Genomic DNA, 22,397 nt, shown 5'->3' with positions numbered 1-22,397 from the left:
CTCCCAGTCGTCCTTTGCTCTTTCCCAGTCCCCCCCCGTGGGTTTGTGCTGGGGCAGGAGCCCCCTCCTGTGCCGAGGCCGGGGTTTGGGGGGGCTGTTCCACGCCACGAGCCGGTTGGCCCCCTCCCCAGCTCCTGCCCGGGGTGGGGGGTGCTGGGCCGCGTTCACCCCTGGGCGAAGGAGCTGCGGGGGGGCCGCGGTCGGGATCCGGCCCCGGGGGGGGGTCCAGCACCCCAGCAAGGGGCTGCCCTGGCAGGACCTGCTCGGGGGGGCCCCCCCTCCGGGCCCGTCGCGGGGGGGTTCGTGCGCGGTGACTCATGACATTTTCTGGGGAGGGATGCTTGGTGCCAGCGGGATTTGGCTCCGTCGCTTTTCCTGATTCACTTCGCGGCGGCTCCGGCTCGCTGCGGGCTGGGGGGGGGCGGGCGAGGAGCCGCCGGGCCGGGCCTCAGTTTCCCTGCGGGGGGGGGACACACACTCACGGGACCCCTCGGGGGGCTGCAGAGCTGCAGCACGAGGCCGATCGCCCCCTCCCCAGCGCGGGACGGACCCTGCGGCCCCGCGACCCCCGGGTTTGAGGCTGCGCTTCTGGTTGCGGGAGGCGGGGGGGATCCGGTCGAGGTCTTTACCGGGGCGGGAAGGGGGGTGGCCGGTTGCGGCTCCGAGCCCGGCGCAGCGACCGCCCGGGGGGGCTTTTCCCAGCCCGGGGCGGGGGGGGGAGCGCTGGCATCGCCGCCCGTCAGCGCCCGGCCGGAGGAGGAGGAGGAGGAGGAAGGTCCCGGTGGTCCGAAAGCCGTCGGGACCCCCCCGGAGGCCGCGGGAGTTCCTGTGCCGGGGCACCTCGCGCTCCCTCCGGGGGGACCCCAGGGCAGCACCGGGCGGGGGGGGGGCCGCTGTGCTGCGGGGGGGGGGGGAGGGACGACCCGCACCGCGCGTGGGCGTGGGCGTGGGCGAGTGCGGGGGGGTAGGGAGCTGCGGGGCCGCCGGGAGCCCCCGCTAGGCGCGGGGACGGTGCGGGCGCTGGCGGGGGGGGCCGGCGGTCCCTGCCCGCACCCGCAGAGCCGTCCCCGGCCCGCCCCGTCGGGGCGCAGAGCGGCGGGGGGGGCGGGGGGGGTCGGCGGGGCCATGGCGGGGCTGCGCGCGCTCTGGCTGCTGGCGGCGGCGCTGGGGGCGGCGGGGGGGCACCCGCAGCCCTGCCGCCCCCCCCCGCCCCGCACCGGCCCCGCCGCGCGCCTGGCGGTGCTGCTGCCGCCCGCGCCCGCCCGCGCCCGGCTCCGCGCCGCGCTGGCCGCGGCCACCGGGACCGCCGGGACCAGGGGGGGGCCCGGGGGGGCGGCGCCGCCCCCCACCCTCAGCCTGGAGGTGGCGGCGGGGGGCCCGGCCGCGCGGGACCCGGCCTCGCTGGCGCGGTGGCTGTGCGGGGCGGTGGCGGGGCGCGGCGTGGCCGCTGTCCTGGCGCTGCCCCGCACCCGCCGGGAGCTGCTCCAGCTCGACTTCCTCGCCGCCGCCCTCCAGGTCCCCGTCGTCAGCCTCCTCGACGGCCGCGGGGCCCTGCCCTTCCGCGCCCAGGTAAGACCCGCACCGGCACCGCGCCCCCACCGCACCGCACCCACACCGCCCCGGCACCGCACCCCACCGCATCCGCAACGCACCGCACCCGCACCGCACGGCACTGCCGGGAACAGCGCTCCGTCCCCGCTGCCCCCCCACCCCCGCCCGTCCCGGCTCCGTCCCCGTTCCTGCCCCGATCCTCATCCCGGCTCTGTCCCGATTCTGTCCCGGCTCCGTTTGCGGTTCTGTCCCGGTTCTCTCCCGGCTGTATCCCGGTTCTATGCTGGCTCTGTCCCGGTTCTGTCCCGCCTCTGTCCCGGCTCTACCCCGCGGGTCCTCCTCCCGGCTCCTATCCCGGCCCCGGCCCCAGTCCCGTCTCTACCCCAGCCCCTCATCCTTGCTGTGTCCCGACTCCCTCCCGGCTCCCTCCTGGCTCCTTCCCGGCTCCATCCCGGCTCCATCCCGGCTCCCTCCCACCCCCATTCCCGCCTCCATCCCGGCTCTATCCTGGCCCCCCCCTCGCAGCTCTGTCCCAGCCCCCTCCTGGCACCCGTTCCAGCCCCATCTATCCCAGGCTCCATCCCAGCTCTGCCCTGGCTCCATCCCAGCCCCATCTCATCTCTCCCCTGGCCCCCAGCCCGGCTCTGTCCCAGCCCCACTCCAAGGCGACCTCCCTGGCTCCTCCAGCAGCCCCCAGGCCCCCCAGCCCCAGTCCTGTCCCCGCGCCGGCCCCAGAAGGACCCCGGGGTCGTGCCCTGGCGCTGGATCCCCACAGTCCCCTGTTCCGCCCGGCTCAGCCCCGCTGCCCCAGGAGCGATGTCCGGACGCTCCGCAGCCCGAGCCCTGCCACGCTGAGACCTGTCCTGGCGCTGTGGCCCTGTGGCTGGCTTTGTCCCTCTCCCTCCCCTCGGCCGGGGACAGACCACCTCCCCACGCAGCCACAGAGCATTTGGGCCCCTCCGCGTGCGCGCTGACCCCGGGCTGTGCCTGGGCGGTGGTGACGCCTCGCCTGGCGCGTGGCATAACCACGGCCGCCCGTGTCCCGCCAGCCTCTCCCCGGGGACGCGGCCTTCACGCGTGCTCCTGGTGAGCTGCGCGTCCTCGGGGTGCGCCGGCTGTGGGGAGTGGGGGCAGCGCCTGGCTGGGAGCACGAGACCCTGCTGCCTGCGGGCAGGGGGACACACAACCCCCTGCTCAGATGGCCACGAGCCCTCTCGCCCACCCAGCCATGGGGGTCTCCTCCCCGGGGTCTCCCTTTGGTCCCCGCGCATCCCTCCGGCTCTGTGGGTGGGTGCCCGTCCAGCGCTGGGCAGAGGGACCCATCACCCCAGGCTGGGCAGGGAGCGCGGGGTGGCTCCGGCGGGGAAGGGTCGCTGCCTGGCACCGTCTCGGGGCTGTTCCCATGGGCTGGCGCGGGGCAGGGGACAGCCACAGCCCCTCTGTGTCGGCAGAGCCCTTTCCACTTCCACATGGACCGGCAGAGCTCACTGGAGACGCTGGTGGACGTGGTGGCGAGCGTCCTGCAGGCCCACGACTGGCAGGAGACCAGCCTGGTGCTCTGCCACCCCTGGGACGTCTCCGGCTTCCTCGGCCTCTGGGCCCACCGCTCCCACCTCTTCCTCCGCTCCGTCCTGGACCTCGGCTACCTGGATGAGCCCGGGGTGGCCCAGCACCTCCAGCGGCACCAGGAGCGGCTCAGGGCCCTCTCCAGCCCCGCGCTGGTGCTCGGCTGCGACATGCGACGCGCTCGCCTCGTCTTCCGCGCGGCCGAGGCGTCGGGGCTGCCGCCGCAGGACTTCCACTGGATGCTGGGCTCCCCGCTCAGCGCCGGCGAGCTGCAGACCGAGGGGCTGCCCCTGGGGCTGCTGGCCTTCGGGGAGCCCAGCCGGCCGCCGCTGGAGCTCTTCCTCCAGGACGCGGTGCAGCTGGTGTCCCGCGCCGTCGCCAGCGCCGCCCGTGCCCGCTCCGACCTGGCCCGCCTGCAGACCACGGTGAACTGCAAGGACAGGCGCCGGGCGCACGGCGAGCCCCCGGGGGTCTTCCTCTCCCGGTAAGGGGGGGGCTGGGGGTGCCCCCTCCCCCTGCCCGGGCTCCATCACATCGGGGTGTACAGGGTAGGGGGGGCTGTGCCGCAGTGCTGGGGTGCGGCGAGGGCAGAGCGGGGGGACGCAGGGCTCGGTGAGCAGCGCCCGGTGCGGTCCTTGCTGTGCGCAGCCGCTGCCGTGGGGCTCAGCCCCCCCGTCCCCCGTCCCCACTGACCCCCGGGATGCCCAGCTGCATGTGGGGGGGGTGGTGTCACTTCAGATCTCCCTCCTGCCGCCCGAGCTCTGTAAATATCAATGGCACTCGGCCCCGGCAGCGCAGCGAGCTGCAGGGCAGCGGGGCAGCGGGGCCGGATCCTGCTGCTCCTCCCTGCCCTCGCCAGCTCCTGGCCCCAAAACCCCCTGCCGGAGCCGGTGACACCAGAGCCGTGACAGACCCCCCCCCCCTCCCCGGCAGGTTCCTGGCCAACACGTCCTTCCACGGGCGGACGGGGCCCGTGCGCGTGGAGCACGCGACGCTGGTGCGCCGGGAGCAGCAGTTCCGCGTCTGGAGCCTGCGGCGCGACCCGCGCGGCGAGCCCGCATGGGTGACGGTGGGCGCCTGGCGGCACGGCAAGCTGGAGCCGGAGGAGGGAGCGTGGCAGAGCCGCCGCCAGCACCGCGGCCCCGGCGAGGGGCCCCGCGCGAGGCTGCGCGTGGTGACGCTGGTGGAGCACCCCTTCGTCTTCACCCGGGAGGCGGACGAGGACGGGAGCTGCCCGGCCGGGCAGCTCTGCCTGGACCCCGGCACCAACGATTCGGCCACGCTGGACACCCTCTTCGAGGAGCTCGGCGCTGAGAACGGCTCAGTGCCGCGGGCGTACAAGAAGTGCTGCTACGGGTACTGCATCGACCTGCTGGAGAAGCTGGCCGAGGACGTGCCCTTCGACTTCGAGCTCTACATCGTGGGCGATGGGAAATACGGGGCCTGGAAGAACGGGCGCTGGACGGGGCTGGTGGGGGACCTGCTCAGTGGCACGGCCCACATGGCCGTCACCTCCTTCAGCATCAACTCGGCGCGGAGCAAAGTCATTGACTTCACCAGCCCCTTCTTCTCCACCAGCCTGGGCATCCTGGTGAGGACCAAGGACACGGCATCGCCCATCGGGGCCTTCATGTGGCCCTTGCACTGGACCATGTGGGTGGGCGTCTTTGTGGCCCTGCACATGACCGCACTCTTCCTCACCCTCTACGAGTGGAAGAGCCCCTACGGCATGACCCCCCACGGCCGCAACCGCATGAAGATCTTCTCCTACTCCTCAGCCCTCAACCTCTGCTATGCCATCCTCTTTGGGCGCACCGTGTCCAGCAAGACGCCCAAGTGCTGCACCGGCCGCTTCCTCATGAACCTCTGGGCCATCTTCTGCCTCCTGGTGCTCTCCAGCTACACGGCCAACCTCGCCGCCGTCATGGTGGGCGACAAGACCTTCGAGGAGCTCTCGGGCATCCACGACCCAAAGGTAGGAGAGAGCCCGGGCTGCTTCAGGTGGGGTGAGATGGGGCTGAGGTCCAGGGAAGGGGCTGGGGGGGGGTGTGGGGGGGTGGGTGTCTGGCCTTCTTGCTGTTTCTTCCCTGCTGGGATGAGTGTGAAGGGTCTCCCCAGGCCCCGTCCCACAGCACGGCCCCTCCAAAGGCTGGGGGGGGGGGGGTTGGTGGGGGTGGTCTTCCCCAGGAAGCTTTGTGTCCCCGTATTTAACCCTGAGCTCAGCTCCAGGGTGGGGAAGCAGTGGGCTGGGTTCACGCTGGGGCTGCCCTTGGCGGGGCTCTTTGCCAGACACCCCACAAGAGCTGCTGCATCTCCACGGCCTGCCCAGCCCCCCCCCCTCACCTCCCCCCCCCCCCAGGGCAGGGGGGAGGCCCCCCCGGGGGCCGCTCCCGCCAGGGCCGGGGGTGCTGATGCTCGGGTGCCTCCTTCCAGCTGCATCACCCCTCGCGGGGCTTCCGCTTCGGCACCGTCTGGGAGAGCAGCGCCGAGGAGTACATCAAGAAGAGCTTCCCCGAGATGCACGAGCACATGCGGCGCTTCAACGTCCCCACCACGCCCGCCGGCGTCACCATGCTCAAGTGAGTGGCGGGGGGACATGGGGAGGGGGGGGGGTGCCCCCTTTTACACTCCCAGGGCAGGTTTTGTCCCATCCCCGCAGCCTGTGCACCCCCACACCCACACAAGTTCCCACCCCCCAGCCCCAGGGAGGGCTTTCAGGTCGGGGGGACCCCGGGGGATGGCGGGGGGAGCAACCCCCTCCCTGAGGGTCCCCCTGCGCTGGCACAGGACGGAGCCCCCCAAACTCAACGCCTTCATCATGGACAAGTCACTGCTGGACTACGAGGTCTCCATCGACTCCGACTGCCAACTGCTCACCGTGGGCAAACCCTTCGCCATTGAAGGTTTGGGGGGGGGGGGGGCTGCGGTGGGGGTGGGGGCTGTGTGTGTGTGTGTGTGTGTGTGCATGTGTGTGTACACGCGTGTGCCCTGGCTGCGGTGGGACGGGGCCGTGCCCTGGCCAGGCTGGGTAGAGCGGGGAGGGTGCCAGCTCCGTGGTGGGTGCTGGGGGGCTGTGCCCCCCACCTCAGCGCTGCTGCTCTCTCTCCCCCCCGCGCCGGGGCCAGGCTACGGCATCGGCCTCCCCCAGAACTCGCCGCTGACCTCCAGGATCTCCGGGTTCATCAGCCGCTACAAGTCCGCGGGGTTCATGGACCTCCTGCACGACAAGTGGTACAAGATGGTGCCCTGCGGCAAGCGCGTCTTCGCCGTCACCGAGGTGCGGGCGGCCGGGCCCTCGGCGCGGGGGGGGCTCTGGGGGGTCTGGCCCTCCCGCCGCAGCCCGGCTGACACCCCCCTCCCCTCCCTGCAGACCCTGCAGATGGGCATCTACCACTTCTCGGGGCTGTTCGTGCTGCTGTGCCTGGGGCTGAGCGGCTCGCTGCTCACCTCGCTGGGCGAGCACGTCTTCTACCGCCTGGTCCTGCCCCGCATCAGGCGCCAGAAGAAGTTCAGCTACTGGCTGCACACCAGCCAGGTGGGCTGGGGAGGGGGCCCGCCAGCCCCTCCCCCACTGCTCCCCTTCCCTCGCACGGCCTCTGCCCCGCTCCAGCCCCGCGTCGGCAGGGTGAGCCCCCCGCCCCTCACCCCCGGCTCAGCCCTTCCCATCACCCCCGGTGGGCCCGCGGCTCCTCACCCCCGGTGAACCCCCAGCCCCTCACCCCCGGCTGAGCCCTGACCGTCACCCCCAGTGAGCCCCCGGCCCCTCACCCCCGGTGAACCCCCAGACCCTCACCCCCGGCTGAGCCCTGACCGTCACCCCCAGTGAGCCCCCAGCCCCTTATCCCAGCCCCTCACCCCCGGCTGAGCCCTGCCCATCACCCCCCGTGAGCCCCCAGCCCCTCACCCCCGGTGGGCCCGCGGCTCCTCAGCCCCGGTGAACCCCCAGACCCTCACCCCCGGCTGAGCCCTGGCCATCACCCCCAGAGAGCCCCCAGCTCCTTATCCCAGCCCCTCACCCCCGGCTGAGCCCTGCCCATCACCCCCCGTGAGCCTCCAGCCCCTCACCCCCGGCTGAGCCCTGGCCATCACCCCCAGTGAGCCCCCAGCCCCTCATCCCAGCCCCTCACCCCCGGCTGAGCCCTGGCCATCACCCCCGGTGAGCCCCCGGCCCCTCACCCCCAGCTCAGCCCTGCCCGTCACCCCCGGTGAGCCCCCAGCCCCTCGCCCCTGTCCGTCACCCCCATCCCACCCCTCCTCGTCCCCCCAGAAAATCCACCGGGCTCTGCACGCGGGCGCGGAGCAGCGGAGCAGCCGGGAGCCGAGCGGGGAGCAGAGGTAGGGCCGGGGCGGGGGGTCTGCCCCGCTCCCCTCCCCCCCCCGGTGGGCGCCCACCGTCCCGGGGGGGCACGGAGGGACCCCCGGCAGCCAGCTCCCTGCTCACCCTTCTCCCCCCCCCCCCCCTCAAGGTGCGGCGGCCGGCGCTGGAGCCTGCGGGGGGGGCCCCGCCGAGTGCGCTTCCAGCTGGAGGCGGCCCCCCCCGAGGGCGGGGGGTCCCCGCGGGGCCGGGCGGGCGGCGAGGGCGAGCTGCGGGCGCTGGAGGAGCAGATCGCGGCGATGCGGGCCCGGCTGCGGGCGGCGCTGGGCAGGAGGAGCGAGCTGGTGGCGGGGCTGGGGGCGGGGGGGGGGCCCCGGGGGGCGCGGTGAGGGGGGCCGGGGCCGGGGGGGGGCGGGGGTCCGCAGGCAGCCCGGGGCCGGGCCGGGCAGGGCAGACCGGCGGCCGGGGCAGGATTGGGGGGGCAGGAGGAAGGCCGGGGGGCAGGAGCGGGGGGGGCAGGAGGAAGGCCGGGGGGCAGCGGCAGCCCCCCCCTCCCGCGCCGCTGGGGTCTCGGACCACCGAAATAAAGACGATGGAGAAACGCGAAGTCGCTTGCTCTCCTGCAGCCCCCCCGCGCAGCCGGGCTTGGGCGAGGGTCCCCCCCCTCCCCCGCAGGCACCCCCCGGCCGGGCCCGGAGCAGCGAGGGGGGGGTGGGGGTGGTGGCTGAGCAGCCCTCGGCCCCCCCTGTCCCGCAGCACCGCTGAGGTAAAGCCGCGCTGACCTCCAGAGCCCCCGCAGCGCAGCACCGGAGTCTTCCTCGGGCCGACGGCCCCGGTCCCCCCCCCCCAGCCCCCACCGAGGAGCTGGCATCACCCGCACCCCATCCCCCCCCGCCCAGAGGCTGGGGACCCCCCCCGGGGACCGGGCTAAGCCCCCCGCCCTGCCGCCCCCCCCCCCCCAGCCGTAACGGGGCCGACGCTGGCACCGAGCGTGGGACGCGCTGCCCCCCACCCCGGGACCCCCCCCCCGGGCCTGCAGCAGGGACCCAGCACAACTGCCAGCAGGACGCCACAGCAGCTGTTAGATATAATATTTATTATTATATACAAACACATTTTGTACATTAATTAAATAGAATGAACTCTACTCTTCATTCATCAGATCGTTTGGTTTGCTTCCCCTCCCCCCCCCCAAAGCCCCCCACCGCTCCCTCGTGCCGGGGGCACCGCGGGCCGCAGACGGAGGGGACACGCTGGGTGCGAGCAGGCTCCCCCCTCCCCAGAGCAACACCCGGCGCTCCTCCAGACGAAGAGAAAAGAGAAAAGAATGGGGGGGGCCCGTGGGTGGGAGATGCAGAGAAAGCGGAGGGGGGGCTCCGGGCTGAGTCCCCCCGCGGTGCTGACATGGAGACCCCTTCCCCGGAACGCGCACGGGAGCCCTGCCAGGACGCCAGGGCTGCTGCTCAGGTGGGGGGGGCCAGGGCTGAGCTCGGGGACACTCCTACAGCGAGCCAGCTGCCCCCCCCCCCCGAGCAGGGTGGGCCACGCAGCCCCTCCAGCGCTGCCCCCCGAGCTGCTCCCCCCCTCAGCCCTACTGAAACCACTCGCTCCGGCATCGCCCCGCTCCACCGACGAGCATAACCCCCCCACCACCTCGCAGGGGTCCAGCCGCCCCCGCGCAGCCCCCAGCCCCCCCTCCACTGCCAGGGAAAGGAGGGAAAATGAGCTGAAATGTCTTGGCTGTAGTGTTTTGGTTCCTCGCTGACCCCCCCCTCACGCAACTGCTCAGCCAGGGAAAAGCCGCTCTCTCCGCGGGGCTGGGGCCGATCTTCAACGCAAACGCGTCCCGCGGAGGGGACAAGGCACTGAAAAGCAAAACTACATCACACACAGCGACAGGCGCCGGGAGGGGAGACAGAGCTGCTGCCCTCCGCCCCCCAAAACGTCTCCCCCGAGACCCCCGCTGCGGGCGTGGATCGAGGCCACGCGCCCGCAGCTCCCGCTTCGTGCTGGCCACAAACACCGGCGAGAGGCCGCACAGAGTCACCAGCGGCAGCAGGGACGGCGTTTCTCCGGGGCTGAGCGGCACGGGAACGGACCCCAGCCCCACGCGGCTCTCCTGGGGTGGAAGCTCGAGCCGGGACACGGCAGCTCCTACCCCCAAACCCAACGACCGAGGGAAGCCCAAGGGCAGAAAATCCGGGGCTGAAGCGCAGCTCCTGCTTGGTTTGCTGCCCAGCTTTGCCGTAGCGCGAGCAGATCCGGCGTCGGGGGAAGGGCTGAAGCTCCTCTTCCCCACACGGAGGAGAGGTTGCAGGGTTTCTCCTCTGCCTCCCGTGGCTCTCCCAAGGCTCTCCGAGCACACTCCCTGCTCACACGCAGCCGGGACTCAAGCCAGAAAGCCGACACCCCCCCCCCCCCGGCCTGTCCCGAACCAGCTCACGCCTGTGAACAGCACCCGGGCCGCCAACGTGAGCGCAGGGGGCAGAGCCGGGGCGAAAGGAGCTGCAGCGCGGAGCCGAGCGCAGGGCTGAGCGGGCGGCCGCGGGCCCCTGAGCCTCGCAGGCCCCTGAGCCTCGCAGGCCCCCGAGCCTCGCGGGCCCTGCAGCCGAGCGCCTCGCCCCGCGCTGCCAGCCTCTCGCACACCAGCCTCTCGCACACGCGCGCTCGGCCCAGGGGAGCTCCCGGCAGCACCTCTGCTCTGCCCCAGCCGAGAGGAATTCGTGGGTTAAGGATGATGGTGAAGTGAGAAACAGTAACAAACAAAATCCAAGTGCCTTCCCAGCAGTCCCCAATCACAGGCACAGGGACTCACGACAGGCTCCGCAAGTCCGGCTCCGAGCGAGGTTTGGAGCGAGGTGCGCTGCCCACCGGCGCTGGGCAAGTGTCCCCAGCAGCACCCAAACGTCCGTCCTGCTCAGCGGCCTCCACCAAGGCCGCAGGGCTCTCGGCCACGCTGCCGTTGGCAACGCAGTTCTTGCCGCTGGGTTTTGCTCGGCTGTCCGAGCCCCCGGCTGCCTCAGTCTGCTCAGGAAGGGGGGGGCTGGGGACAGAGACCCCCTCCTCCTGCTGCGGGGTGAGGGGGGCAGCGGGTCCCACCTCCGCAGCGGGGGGAGCATCTGCTGCAGCCACCACGGGTGTCGAAGTGACTTCAATGGTGATGGAGCCCATGGCCGTCTCCGGGTGGTCGCTGCTGACCCTGATGCGGGCAACCAAACCGGAGGCAGCGGCAGCGTCCTGGGGGCTCCCGGCGGCCACGGCTTCGCGCACCACGTTTGGCTCCAGGAGGGTGGTGCTCAGGTCGGAGAGAAACGAGGCTTCGGTAACGATGGCGGCTGTCTCCGCTACCCAGTTCAGGTCGCTCCCAACAGCGGCCGCCGTGGCAGCGGCGATGACGCTGGAGGCCTCGCTGGGAGTCAGGGCAGCCGGGCTGGGGCTGTCCCCCGAGGGCCCGGCGGGCAGGTGGGCCCGGCGGCTCCCCGCCGCAGCCGGCGCAGCCGTGGTGTTGTTGTTGAGGTTGTCCTGGAGCGTTGTCTGGGTGCCCTGGCCTACCTGCTGGTTCTGCAGCAGCATCTCCTGGATCCTGATCTGCTGGAGGATGGCTGGCAGCTCGTAGTGGTGGAAGAAGTAAATCATCGAATGCTAGAGAAGGCAAAGGGAAAGGCGTCACTCACCGGGCCTGGGCTGCGAGCCCAGACGTACCTTAAGAAAGCCAGGCTTTCCTCTCGCTGCGAAGACAGCGACTGGAGAATTCGGCTGCTCTGACAGCCAAGAGGCCACCCGAAATTTTGGAGACCCCTTACCCCTCCACTACGATTTCTGAAAGCTGCTTTTATCGTTTCTCCACAAAGACCGGCAATGGAGTACAACCCCCCTTCCCTTTTAAGGGCTGGGAACAAGCCGGGTAAAGGCATTTCTCTGGCCCCCTCCCAGGTCGCTGTCTCCATCCTGCAGCAGAGGAAGGGGGCAGGTCAACAGCCAGAGACACCCCAGAGCTTTGCTTGAACCAGGATATCGGAGCCATCAGTTTGGGGATGGTCTCGCCAGCACCTTCACTGCACAGACCTGACCCTCTCCTCAGCCTCTGCACAGCAGATCTTCGGTGGGATTTCTTCCAGCAAGACGGGGCAGAAATCCTTCCCGAACCCCCTCCACAACCCACCTGACTCCAGCCTGGCTGGATGTGAGCCAGTGACCAAAATGTCCTGCTGCTTGACAGCCTGCTGCTGTTCCATTTCCAAACCAGGGATTATTTTGATCTCGTGTATAAATAAAGATCGCTACTCACACTCCGCTTGACAAGAAGTTCGATAGAGCCCGAACGGCAGCTGATTTCCTACACTTTTTAGCAGCACAGCCAGTGTGAGCAACGAGCGAGGCAACCGCTCAAACCGGGGGCAGCCGCCCCGCTCTGCGGCGCGTGGAGCGACCGGGCCGAGCTCACACGACGGCGCTTGCCTCCCTGCGGCCGGCTGCACGACCGGGCAGCGGGAGCGGCCGCTACTCACCTGGATGAAGAGCCACGAGGTGACGAGAGCCAGGCTGCTGTACTGCCCGTTGAATCGGTAGTGGTAAGCATAGAAGGCGAAGTGGTACAGGTAGAAGAACCTGGACAGAAAGGCACTGAATATCAGGACGTGGCAATGGACAGGGTAAACCTGAGTTTCTGTCTACCCCAGCTCCGCTCTGGGCTGGGGCACCTGGCACAGGGTGGTGCAGACTCCCATTACCAGGTAATTAGAATTGCCTTGCTATGGACAGGCCTTCAACAGGGCAAAACAACGGGCAAGGAAAGGACTGAAGGGATTCTTGATACCCGGGCACAAACCCCACACGGAAGCAATCGCATTCTGGACCCTGTGAGACACAGAGCGGCTCCCAGGGAGGCGCAGAGAGGCTCTTCCTGCCTGGGAGGGCTGGAAAGGACCCGAAGCAGCCTCCCACCAGAGACCGGGACGCACAGCGAGAACACGGCCCAGGGGAACGAGGTCCCAGCCAGCTCTCACCTGAGCCAGTGCCTCTTGCTCGTATTGGTATGGCAACAGATAGCATCGTACTGGTCAGCCAGCCACACAATGAGGATGATGTAAAACGCTGTCGTGGTGTCGTTGAAGAACTCCGACATGATGGCCTCCATACCTGCGGGACAGAGAGTGTCCGGCATCAGCGTGCCGCAGGGCACAGGCACCAGCTCGGCAAAGGGCTCCCCAAAGGGCACGTGAAGGGATCCTGCTCCTTCCGCAGCCGGGACCGGAGGGCTGCACAGCAGGGAGCACAGCAGCACACGTTTGCTCTGTCCGGAGCAGCAGCGAAGGGCAAACACGTTTCACTGCTGACTGCAGCCGCAGGCCAGAGGAGCAGCTGGCTCCAGGCAGCGCAGATTTTGGGGTTTTGCTGTCGTTTGTTTTTTAAATTCAAACTGTGCTAATGCCAGGTGGTCACAGGCAGTGTGAATCCGAAATGAACTCAGTGACAGACAAAGCTTCGGTTTACGTGATTTCCAAACAAACTGCTTTTCCAGGGGACCCAGCAGGACAATGCCGCTCACTGTGCCATCAGATTCCAGAGCCTTCCCCCCGTGATGAGCGGACAGACAAACCGCCCGCCACAGCCAGGTCAGAACAGGGAGCTGTACTTTGTACGGACCCCACAGGGACTTGCTGCATGTACACAAGCAGTGAGCTAACGTCCTTACCTACGAGAGCCAGAATGACAGTGAGGAGGGGAGCCGCAGGGAACGCAATGGTCATGTTCATTTCCAGCATCTGTAACAGGTCGACTGCAAGAAGGAAAACGTACTGCAGTGCAACGCGGACGTGGGGCCACGGGACCCTCCACCCCCACATCAGTCCCCATTCAGAGCGCCGCGAGTCCCTGTCCCCGATACTTCTCAAGGGACAGAACAGCGCGCTCAAGCACGGTGACGGGGGCATGGGAGGGGGGGGATATTCCCGCTGTAGCAACACGCAGGACCCTTCTGAACAATGACAGTCAAGAGTATGTACGTGACAGACTGTGCTGGGGCAGGCACAGTGTGCAGCACACCCTAAATCCCTCAGCAAATCCTTACCAATGAAGACAAAGATCTGATGGTGCGAGTAGCGCAACAGCATCGAAACGGACAGAGTCTGCAACACGAGAACAGAAGCCAGCGTCAGAGCCACACAGGTCCGGGAGTCGCCTCCGGAATCACGCCGAGGCCTGGACAGGCAAGCCTGGGCCTGCGACGTTGCACGGCACGCTGTGCATATCCCACATGCATTAGCCTGAGCTACGCAGACCGACTTCCCAAAGAGTAATTAGCACTTCACAAACACCAATTAATCTTTGTATTACTGCAGTGAAATAGTCAGTAAGTAATTTGTTTGTAAAGAGACTGATTCTGAATATTTGAGCAGGGGCCAAACCAAACAGCAGCAGCAGAGCTGGGGCTAGGGATTCTTCCTGCCCCACATCTGCGCTCCTCCCAGCAGCTCCTGACGCCTCTCCGACAACACCCACCCAGCACCCACCTCCTCCTCTCACTGGCCATGCTGTTATTGTACAAGGAGCTGCATCAGTGGACGGTCAGACACAAAGGGAGACCGTCACCCAAGACTATGAGCACAGGCTCAGTTACCTCTTGGGATCTTGCCCAGCACTTCTCTGTAATCACCTCGTCTCACACATCACCACAGGAGACTTGGTTCTATCTTGATCACTCCTGGCAAATTAGCTCGACCTGTTCTTAAAAGTCTCAGAGGACAAACTTCTGCACCTTGTGCCTTGGCAGCCTGAGTGTTTTAACTACGCTTAGAGACTCTCTCTAACATGAATCTCCCTTGCCACAACAAAACCATTACTTCATTCTATTTCAGCTCCTCTCTTTGTTTCACTGTTAGGACTTTCAGAACCCACACTAAAAAAAACCAACAAAAAACCAGAGTAGAACCTCATACTCCATCAGCTTAGCTTTAAAATCAGACCAGAGCTCAGGCCTGCGCTTGTGTCAAACATATGCTGACCAGCACCGGGCTCAGAGTCCAGGCAATGCCCAGCTCCTATCGACTTACAAATATGACCATGATGACAAAGGCTGCCAGATACGAAGTCCTGGCCATCCACATGCTGACAAAGCGATAGTGCTCCCCAGACACCACATTGCGAAGGAAACCTGGAGGAAAAAAAAGACACACGAGCTCAGTGTGATTAACGCACAAACCAAGAACAAACCTCCAGTGCTTTCTAAAGGAACAGGACTCCAAGTAAATCTACGGCAGCACCTCCTCACGGCTGCACTCTTATTGTTATGCAGTGCAGTCAGGCCGCAGGAAGTCACATCTGCGGACACCTCTCCTCTCCTGCGCATTTCGTTTTGTCCTTGACCACAAGATCCCTACATAACACAGGGAAGTGTTCCCCGCATTAGACATTAATCAACAGTCAGAAGATGATATTCACGCATCATGAAAACACACCCACTGCTCTGCACAGCCGCTGAAAGCTACTCCTCCAAGCCTTACCTTTGTTTTCTTCATTTTCAGCTAACGCTTTGACACTTGACATCAGGATGTCATCGTAACCCAGGAACTCATCCAGCAATAGGCGACTGAACCTGTCCCCAAAGCACTGGTCCCTGGTAGGATCTAGGGAGAAAGCAAAAAACCCACTCAGATTGTTTGTCCCTCAAGCCACAGAGGCAGCAAGACAAGCGTACCATCTTCTGAGGACTCATTTGCCAGCAGACCTGTGTCTGCGCTCGGACCTTTGGTAGTAAATAAACTGGGTGGGACTGGGAGGGAAAATCATAGAATCGAATCATAGAATCATTAAGGCTGGAAAAGACCTCTAAGATCACCAAGTCCAACCATCAACCCAACACCATCATGCCTGCTAAACCACGTCCAGAAGTGCCATATCTACACGTTTCTCGAAGCCCTCCCGGGATGGTGACCCCACCACGTCCCTGGGCAGCCTGTTCCAATGCCTCACAACTCTTTCAGTGAAGACATTTTTCCTAATAGCCAATCTAAACCTGCCCAGACGCAACTTGAAGGTGCCATTAAAGGTGTCACACCCTGACAAATCTAGCCACGCTGTCGAAATGCTAATGTCAATCAAGACTTCAGAATTACATCAGGCCTGTCATACTCTCTGTTGGCACCGACATAAAGGGAATTTGCCTTCTAGGCTTGGACTATCTCCCTAGGCTCATCCCAACTAATGGTCCGGAGAAACAAGTCCTGGCAAGACTCAGAGGGCCAGGCCGAGACTTTTCAGCCATCAGCCAGGCTCAGGCCCCACTCACCCCCCCAGCCCCCGGCGGCAGAGGACACCGAACGCCTCCCCACCGCTCGGGGCACTAAGGAAGGCTGCTCAGTTCTGTCTCACGAAGCTGGCACTGCATTCTACTGCATGAACACTGACCAGCTCGCAAAAATAACCCACATCTAAGCAAAACAGGAAGCATGAACAGAAAATTTTTCAGTGGATTACTAGAATACTTATGAAGAAATTTGTCTAGCTCAACTGGAAAACCCAAGACAGTAAACAGTCATTTAACATGGAAACTGCCCATTACCTATATAGGATCACTGCTTAATGCTCAGCCCAGCTGTACTTCAGCTTGATTAGGAGTAAGTAATGACAGTAGTCCGATTGCTGCACTAACAGCCTGTCACAGAGCAATTAAGTTCACAGGCATAAGAAGGTTTGAGATTGTATTCCTGACCTGGACAGGTTTTAATGGAGCAAATGCCAGGAGAAGAGAACACTGGTCCAGGAAAATGGTCTGCTGGTGCTGAGAGGGGCACAGAGGTACGCTGGGACAGCACCACGCAGATCTGCTCAGCATCGTCCCTGACACACGCACAACTGCTCTCGCCACTGGGCTCTAACATTGCGCTGCTGCTGCTCCCCACTGAGCCTAGATCTTCAGTACTACGAGACTCTTCCTTCCTCAGTGAGAAAACTGCGCTGGACGTAACACCAGCGCTCGCTGAAACAGGCTCCACCATTTCAGACTACTCCTCCTCGAAAGGTATGACCTACTAAAGCAACAAAGAAGCTCTCCTACGTGGAAAATGAGCGCCATCAACTGTCATAAATAGTCTCCACAAGACTAAAGAGGAAACTGCAGGTAGGTACCTCTGCAGAGCACTCACCCACCCCTGCACCAGAGTGGGCTGGCTCCCTCACTCACCCAAAGTGACCACCATGACCGGGATGCTGAGGCGCTGGCGAGTGCTCTGGGACAGGCGCAGAAACCCGTACTCCAGCGAGTACTCCACAATGTACTCCTCCTGCGGCCACACTGCAAGAGAGGGGGGAGGGAGACTGAACAGCAGGGTCTGCGAGCAGCTACCAAGAAGAAACAGCACCTCTGGATTCCCTCCCTCCCACCACGTTCTGGAAAAGAGAAGCAGTTGCAAACACAGGCTCTGGGCTTCCTTCAACCAATTTAAAACAAATCAATACAAATTCTTTGAAACTGCAGCCTACTCCCTTGACATGAGTCCTTAACGTGAAACCTCTGGGAAAGCTTCAGGGCAGCAGTTCCAGGCCCTATCGAGCATTGTCCAGGGTCTGCCCACAGCTTTGCCTGGCGAGACCTAGACCACTTCTTGCTCTGTTCAATTTCTGCTTTCTATGTTGTTTAGGAAGCAGCAGGAAAATACACTTTACACTTGCTGAACACCACAGGGCAAGCGCACCGCGCTTCTCCGGAGACAGAGGTCACTCCTGCAATTACAAATCTCAAAACTAAAGGCAGCAGCAATAATGGCTTTCCAAAAAAACCGCGGTGCCTGAAGTTTCCTTGATTTTTCTTTTTTTTTTTAAAGAAAGGTTAAAAACAGATGCTTTTTGTTACAAAAAGACAAAACCTCTGCCAAGTCAGAGCCAAGCAGTTGAATCCCTGATCTTTCCAACTGTCAGAGCGTACCTGTGGGAGGCAGCTGTCAGGCGCCTCACAACACCACAGCAAAACAGCGAAGGAGATAATCACTTCGCAGAAATGTACCTGCCTCCTCTGACTCACAGCGACACACCACTGACAGGAACGCCCACCTTACTTCCCTGCCTCTGATCCCGCTTCCCAGGCAGCAAACACAGGCTGGTCTGTCTGTTTCGTCCTTCGTTTCCATTATAAAACCATCACAGTTTTAAGCTCAAATAAAGTGTTTAAATATCAACAAAATAATTACTTCGTTTGTATCACAAAACCTTTTCCCATGGTAAAATATTCTGTCCAGACATCACATTTGGTGTAGTTATAGTACAAGAAACCTGGAAAAACAATAAAACCAGGGATGTGGGGATTTGGGCCCCGTCTGAAAAGATGAATAATTCAACTACATCAGGAAGCAGCGTGATTCTTTCTCCCACCGCGCTGCTGGCTCATTTCCAACCAGGCGTTCGGCAAATCAAGGCACAGCCCGCCAGGGCACACAGCTCTGTACAACGTGACTCCCTGACACAACTCAGACAACTACCGGTAAACATACTGCACCAGAAAATGTTTACTGCTCTCTGGTCTTATGCGACCTAACGATCTTAAATTCAGGACTAATGAGTTCTGGATCAGCACCAAGCAAAAGCACTGCAAGACCAAGGGAACAGTGCCACTGCAACGTCCAGCCTCACAGTCCTCCACAGCCAGAACTCCCAGTACTTCCGAAGAGCAAAGAATTCCAGTCTTTCCAGGGATAAAAGTGTAGCTGAAAAAGGCAAATTAAGTAAGAATACAATTGCCGTGTTTCTATTTTAACATAAATACTTTTAACAGATTTCCTCCCGTAATCATGAGAATTTTCCAAGACTGTAATTCCATTTTAAATAATACAAAGCCACTAAATCTCCCTCTGGAGTTTATGAGACATGAGCAGCTTAAGTCGTGCTGCAACAAGGGGAGGGATAAAGCAGGATGGTATCCCGAACGATGCACAACAGCCGTGCTGTGTCTCGCAATCCACTAAAACTTGCTTGGTGGCTTTCAGGACTAAGCAGCTGTTCCAAGTACTGGTGTTGACTCAGGGACCCAAAATGCAGCCCAAAGCCTGTTGATGCGAGGAGGAACGTGCGCTGTCGGTGGGATCGCTGCAGATCTCAAGAGGGTGGCGAACTGCTCAGAAGAGGGAGGTTCACATTCATCTGAGATATCTGGCACCAATCACTACAGAAACACGATCCCAGACCGAGAGGCTTCAGCAATTTTTACAGCCCAGATGACCCCCAGCTCCCAGCCTCCCTCCAGCTGAAGGAATGATCCTGCTGTGGATCTGTCGTTAGTACTGAAAAGATTAACCACGGGCGAAAGCATCAGGGAAGACATTTAAGGTAACTATGCACGTGCCCAGAGAAGCCCGAAGGAATGAGACGTGCAGGGAAGATGCAAGGGGCAGGGGAAGGAGAGAGCGCAGACAGCAGCGTAAGTTGTCTTTACCTGCTCTGGCTAGCATCTCAAACTCGGACACAGTCTCCCTCAGAGGCTGCATACCTTTAGTGGCTGCTTCACTAAACGACAACTCCTGGCTTTCATTGTGGGTCAGCACCTCGGTGCTGCTCACCCGGGATGGCTTGAGGAACACCTTGGGCTCGATATCCAGCTCAAACTGTTGGAAAACCACAGCAGGGAAAGTCACGTTAGCAGTCACTTCAGCTCCTGTCTTCTGTGCCCCCTCTGTGCCCCCAGCGACGGCCCCCACCACCAAAAGGAGGACAACAGAGGCCACTTTCTCGGATTTTACTCCCTATCTTAAATGACCAGAGGCTAACGTGGAGACTCAGGAAAAGCCAAGGAACACGCTCTGTCTCCAGGTGACCGAGGGATCACAGAGGGGCTGTGGCATTCCTAAGCTGGCTCCACTAACAAACCACTTCTCCCCAGACCGACAACCAGGTTCCCATCTCCTGTGTACACAAGGAACATGTCTTTACCTTGATAGAGCTGTTTTCAAACATATCCACAGTCATTTCCTCCTCTTCCTCCTCCTCTTCCTCAGCTGTGGATTCAACCACCATTCCTGGGAACTTCTCAGCACCACAGAATTGCAGGAAGATGGGAGCTCGGCTCGAGTTGCGCTGTATTTCCACACGCAAGATGCCATCGCGCGGCCATTTATCTCGCACGTGCTCCAAGCAGTTAATGGGCGAGCGGGAGAAGGCGATGTGAATGTAAGCCAGGATGAAGAGCACAAAGAGAGCCTACAGACAGAAAGAAACAAAGCAGAGACCATCAGCCCAGCCAGCCTTGGCCTGTTTACAGGCTCCCCAGTTTTAACCACCTCTTCTTTGCCCACAGAGGCACCAGATTAACTTGGACAAATGAATTTACAAGTGGACAAGAGTTTTTATGCTTTCCAACCCCGGTGGTCTCTGCATCACCAATAAAGCAGCCCAGGATCAGGCAATTTCAGTGCCACTCAGCAGGGGAACGGAGCAGAGGCACCACCAAGAGCGACCTCCTCCCGCTCACGAGGCCGGAGCCGCCAGCGATACCTGCGCAGTACACGTGTCCTGCAGACAGCACAGGTCACACGCAGGCCCCGAAGCAACCGCGCCACAGGCAAACCAAACCCAGCACCAACGTGTGACAAGGCTCCCAGGCATGTCGAAAGAAACACAAACACGCCTGTGGCTTTCAACCATTTCAACCATTCCCCCCCCAGCACAAAGTTTTTCCTGTTGAAGCCCGGAGAAGACTGCCCAACCTCACAAAGGCAGAATAAAGCAAACCTGGACAGAAGACAGCCCGCCACAAGAGCAGCACAGCCCAAACCCACGGCAGAACCACCAGCTCTGCGTTTGGATCCACCACTCGCCCCTGCGAGGTATGGACTCTGCCACAGCTGAGGCCAGGCTGGCCTGCCAGGGCGTCACCCCTCCCTTGCCCTGGCTCAGTCCAAAAAACAGCTGTAAAGCCACAGCAAAACAAAGTGGACTCATAAAACTTGTTCCCTGTAGCGAAGATAGTAAATCTAGCACGACATTGCCCAACACTGTCCAAAGTTCACAGCTGAAAGCTCTGAGAAATGCTGGTACAGTCAGCAGTACAGCTGAGTTTCACACACTTTCCAACTACAGCAAGACACTCATTCCTAATGAAACTAGCTGTCCTTGCTACGCATCGTTCTTGACCTATTTGCTACGAATAAACAGACTGGTAAACATCTCCTCTGCAGAGGAGCTGCGCAGGAAGAGGCTAGGAAGGCAGATCAGAAAGACCTCCCTCGTTACAGGAGGAGCCATGACGAAGCCAGCAGAACCATGAGCCGTTTCAGGAGCCCGTGAACAGCAGCGCGCAGGCCCACGGTGTCCGGCTTCACCTCCTGCCAGCACCCTGTGCGCCGAGCCGAGCCCAGGCTGGAGCGCTGACTCCGAACCCCGCGGGCAGGAGCAGGCTGCTCTCTGCAGATGCCCTGTGAATACGTGCACTTTGATCAGCAGCAGACACCAGCAAGAACCGCTACCGCCGAACAACTCGCTCTGCCCGACAGCCTCGCCATTAGCACCATCCCCGTTCCAGTCTCCCTGTCTGCTTGAATCCAGTTAGATGTCGGGAGGGGGTAAGAAGAGAGAGATGTTAAAAGCCTGAATGTTTCTTGGGAGGGCAGAAAACACCTATGTGCGGTATAAGACAACTTGTTCTAAATATTTTCTCACTTTAAGGGGCTGAAGCTTAGATGCTCAGAGCAGAAGCGTGCTGTTGTCACCTGGCAAGCTCCGCTCCTCTCCTCTCCTCCCCTGACTCCGATTTCCCATATTGGTGCTGGTGAGAAGTCAGCGTGCGCCCCGGAAGCCGCAGTGCAGGGTTTACCCTAAGGGCAGTGCACCCCGCGGACACTGACAGACCCCTCTGCGGGTCTCCACTCCTGCACCCGCATCAGCAAGCAAGCGGGTGGGTTTTTACCCTGTTACATAGAGGTGTGATGTTGTGTAGACATAGCTGAGGGTCCCAACTGCTAAAAAGAAATAGGGTTAAAACAGAGTTGTGCGTTAATCGCTTCCAGAAACAACAAGATGCCAACAAAACTCCAACAAGCAAGTATCTCACGTATGCAAGGCATCCAAAACGAGAGACTGGTTGGAAACAGAAACCTTCTGAGCCCACACCCCTGGACCTGACCCACGCCAGCCTGGCTGCCCAGCAAGCTGGCTCAGCGATTTCCTTTTCGCTTCCAGATCTGGTATCAGAGCTCCGGTGGTGCGGGAACCAGCACAGATCCTCACAACTATTCACATCTTTCTCACAGGAGAGAGGCCCACGAGAGCTCAACGGGCAGCTTGGTGCAGGTGGCCCAAACACAGGCTGTGACCTCCAGCAGTCACGCTTTTACGTGTTTACAAGCAAATTTGTGCCTTAGCACCCGGCTGCAGGCTAGCAAGAGGAATGGCTGCTCCTCCCCGTGAAGCTGCCCCTCACCTTGAGCAGGACGAAGAACTCGAAGACGCGGCGGAAGGAGGGCGGGAAGAGGCGAGCGTAGGTCACTGCCATCTTGAAGAAGAGCGCGTGGAAGAGGCGATCGCGCACATTGATCAGGGGGTTCTGGTTGAGGTTGGGATTGCGGACGCCCCGGTTGTTACCCCCGGCAGCCCCGCCGCCCCCGTTGTTGTTGGCCGGGTGGTGGTTGGGCGCGTTCGCCTGATTCTCCGACATCCTGACGCCGCGGCCGGGAGCCGAAGGGCGCTGGCGGCGCGGACCCGGGCCGGAGCAGCCCTTCCTCCTCCGCAGAGCGGGCCCGGGGCCAGGCGGCCGCGCCGGAGGGCACCTCGGGTCAGACGCGGCCTCCTCGGGGGGCGCCGGCCCGGCCCGGCCTCCTGCGCGCAGCCGCCTCCCGAGCGGGGGGCGGTCAGGCCTGGCGGGGCCCAGGCCAGGCTCCGGGGCTCAGCGGGCCTCGGCGGGGCCCGGGAGCGGCGCGGCCCGAGCAGGCCCAGCGGGGACGCGGCTGCTGGGCCGGCCCCGCGGCCATGGGGGGGTCCGTCACCG

The 22,397-nt window shown here is 63.0% G+C and overlaps 2 protein-coding genes across 3 annotated transcripts; one reads left to right on the top strand and one right to left on the bottom strand.

Moving 5' to 3' along the window:
• Positions 1–1,125: 1,125 nt before the first annotated feature.
• GRIN3B (glutamate ionotropic receptor NMDA type subunit 3B) lies at positions 1,126–10,181 on the top strand. Its single transcript, XM_075443933.1, has 12 exons — positions 1,126–1,569; positions 2,601–3,601; positions 4,051–5,092; positions 5,551–5,696; positions 5,905–6,020; positions 6,243–6,394; positions 6,488–6,652; positions 7,385–7,452; positions 7,584–7,817; positions 8,283–8,396; positions 9,429–9,678; positions 9,783–10,181. Exons 1-12 carry the CDS (start codon positions 1,126–1,128, stop codon positions 10,179–10,181), a joined length of 4,131 nt encoding a protein of 1,376 aa, XP_075300048.1.
• TMEM259 (transmembrane protein 259) lies at positions 9,114–22,286 on the bottom strand. 2 transcript variants are annotated; one of them, XM_009942968.2, is made up of 11 exons: positions 21,834–22,286; positions 19,349–19,615; positions 18,909–19,023; positions 16,614–16,724; positions 14,935–15,057; positions 14,485–14,585; positions 13,503–13,560; positions 13,128–13,211; positions 12,439–12,571; positions 11,941–12,040; positions 9,114–11,074 (listed from the first exon to the last, which is right to left on the bottom strand). In XM_009942968.2, the coding sequence occupies exons 1-11, from the start codon at positions 22,065–22,067 to the stop codon at positions 10,244–10,246; spliced, it is 2,157 nt and encodes a 718-aa protein (XP_009941270.2). In that variant the 5' UTR covers positions 22,068–22,286; the 3' UTR covers positions 9,114–10,243. The 2 variants fall into 2 exon arrangements, with proteins under 2 accessions (XP_009941270.2, XP_075300338.1); XM_075444223.1 differs by having other exon boundaries at positions 18,855–19,023; positions 21,834–22,246.
• Between the last annotated feature and the right edge of the window lie 111 nt (positions 22,287–22,397).

Source organism: Opisthocomus hoazin, chromosome 27 (assembly GCF_030867145.1).
Source record: "Opisthocomus hoazin isolate bOpiHoa1 chromosome 27, bOpiHoa1.hap1, whole genome shotgun sequence".
Taxonomy (NCBI): Eukaryota; Metazoa; Chordata; class Aves; order Opisthocomiformes; family Opisthocomidae; genus Opisthocomus; species Opisthocomus hoazin.
This window is presented reverse-complemented; position numbering and strand designations above follow the sequence as displayed.

What these genes read in the sequence shown, in the direction of transcription:
- TMEM259 (XM_075444223.1), bottom strand. Translation starts at nt 22,067, where the DNA reads ATGTCGGAGAATCAGGCGAACGCGCCCAACCACCACCCGGCCAACAAC. An exon ending in TGAGATGCTAGCCAGAGCAG is followed by an intron (nt 16,725 to 18,854) that starts GTAAAGACAACT and finishes CCTCTCTTGCAG; the next exon opens with TGTGGCCGCAGGAGGAGTAC. An exon ending in TGAAAATGAAGAAAACAAAG is followed by an intron (nt 14,586 to 14,934) that starts GTAAGGCTTGGA and finishes TTTTTCCTCCAG; the next exon opens with GTTTCCTTCGCAATGTGGTG.
- GRIN3B (XM_075443933.1), top strand. Translation starts at nt 1,126, where the DNA reads ATGGCGGGGCTGCGCGCGCTCTGGCTGCTGGCGGCGGCGCTGGGGGCG. An exon ending in GCCGGCGTCACCATGCTCAA is followed by an intron (nt 5,697 to 5,904) that starts GTGAGTGGCGGG and finishes GCGCTGGCACAG; the next exon opens with GACGGAGCCCCCCAAACTCA. An exon ending in GTTTGCTGCCCAGCTTTGCC is followed by an intron (nt 9,679 to 9,782) that starts GTAGCGCGAGCA and finishes GGCTCTCCCAAG; the next exon opens with GCTCTCCGAGCACACTCCCT.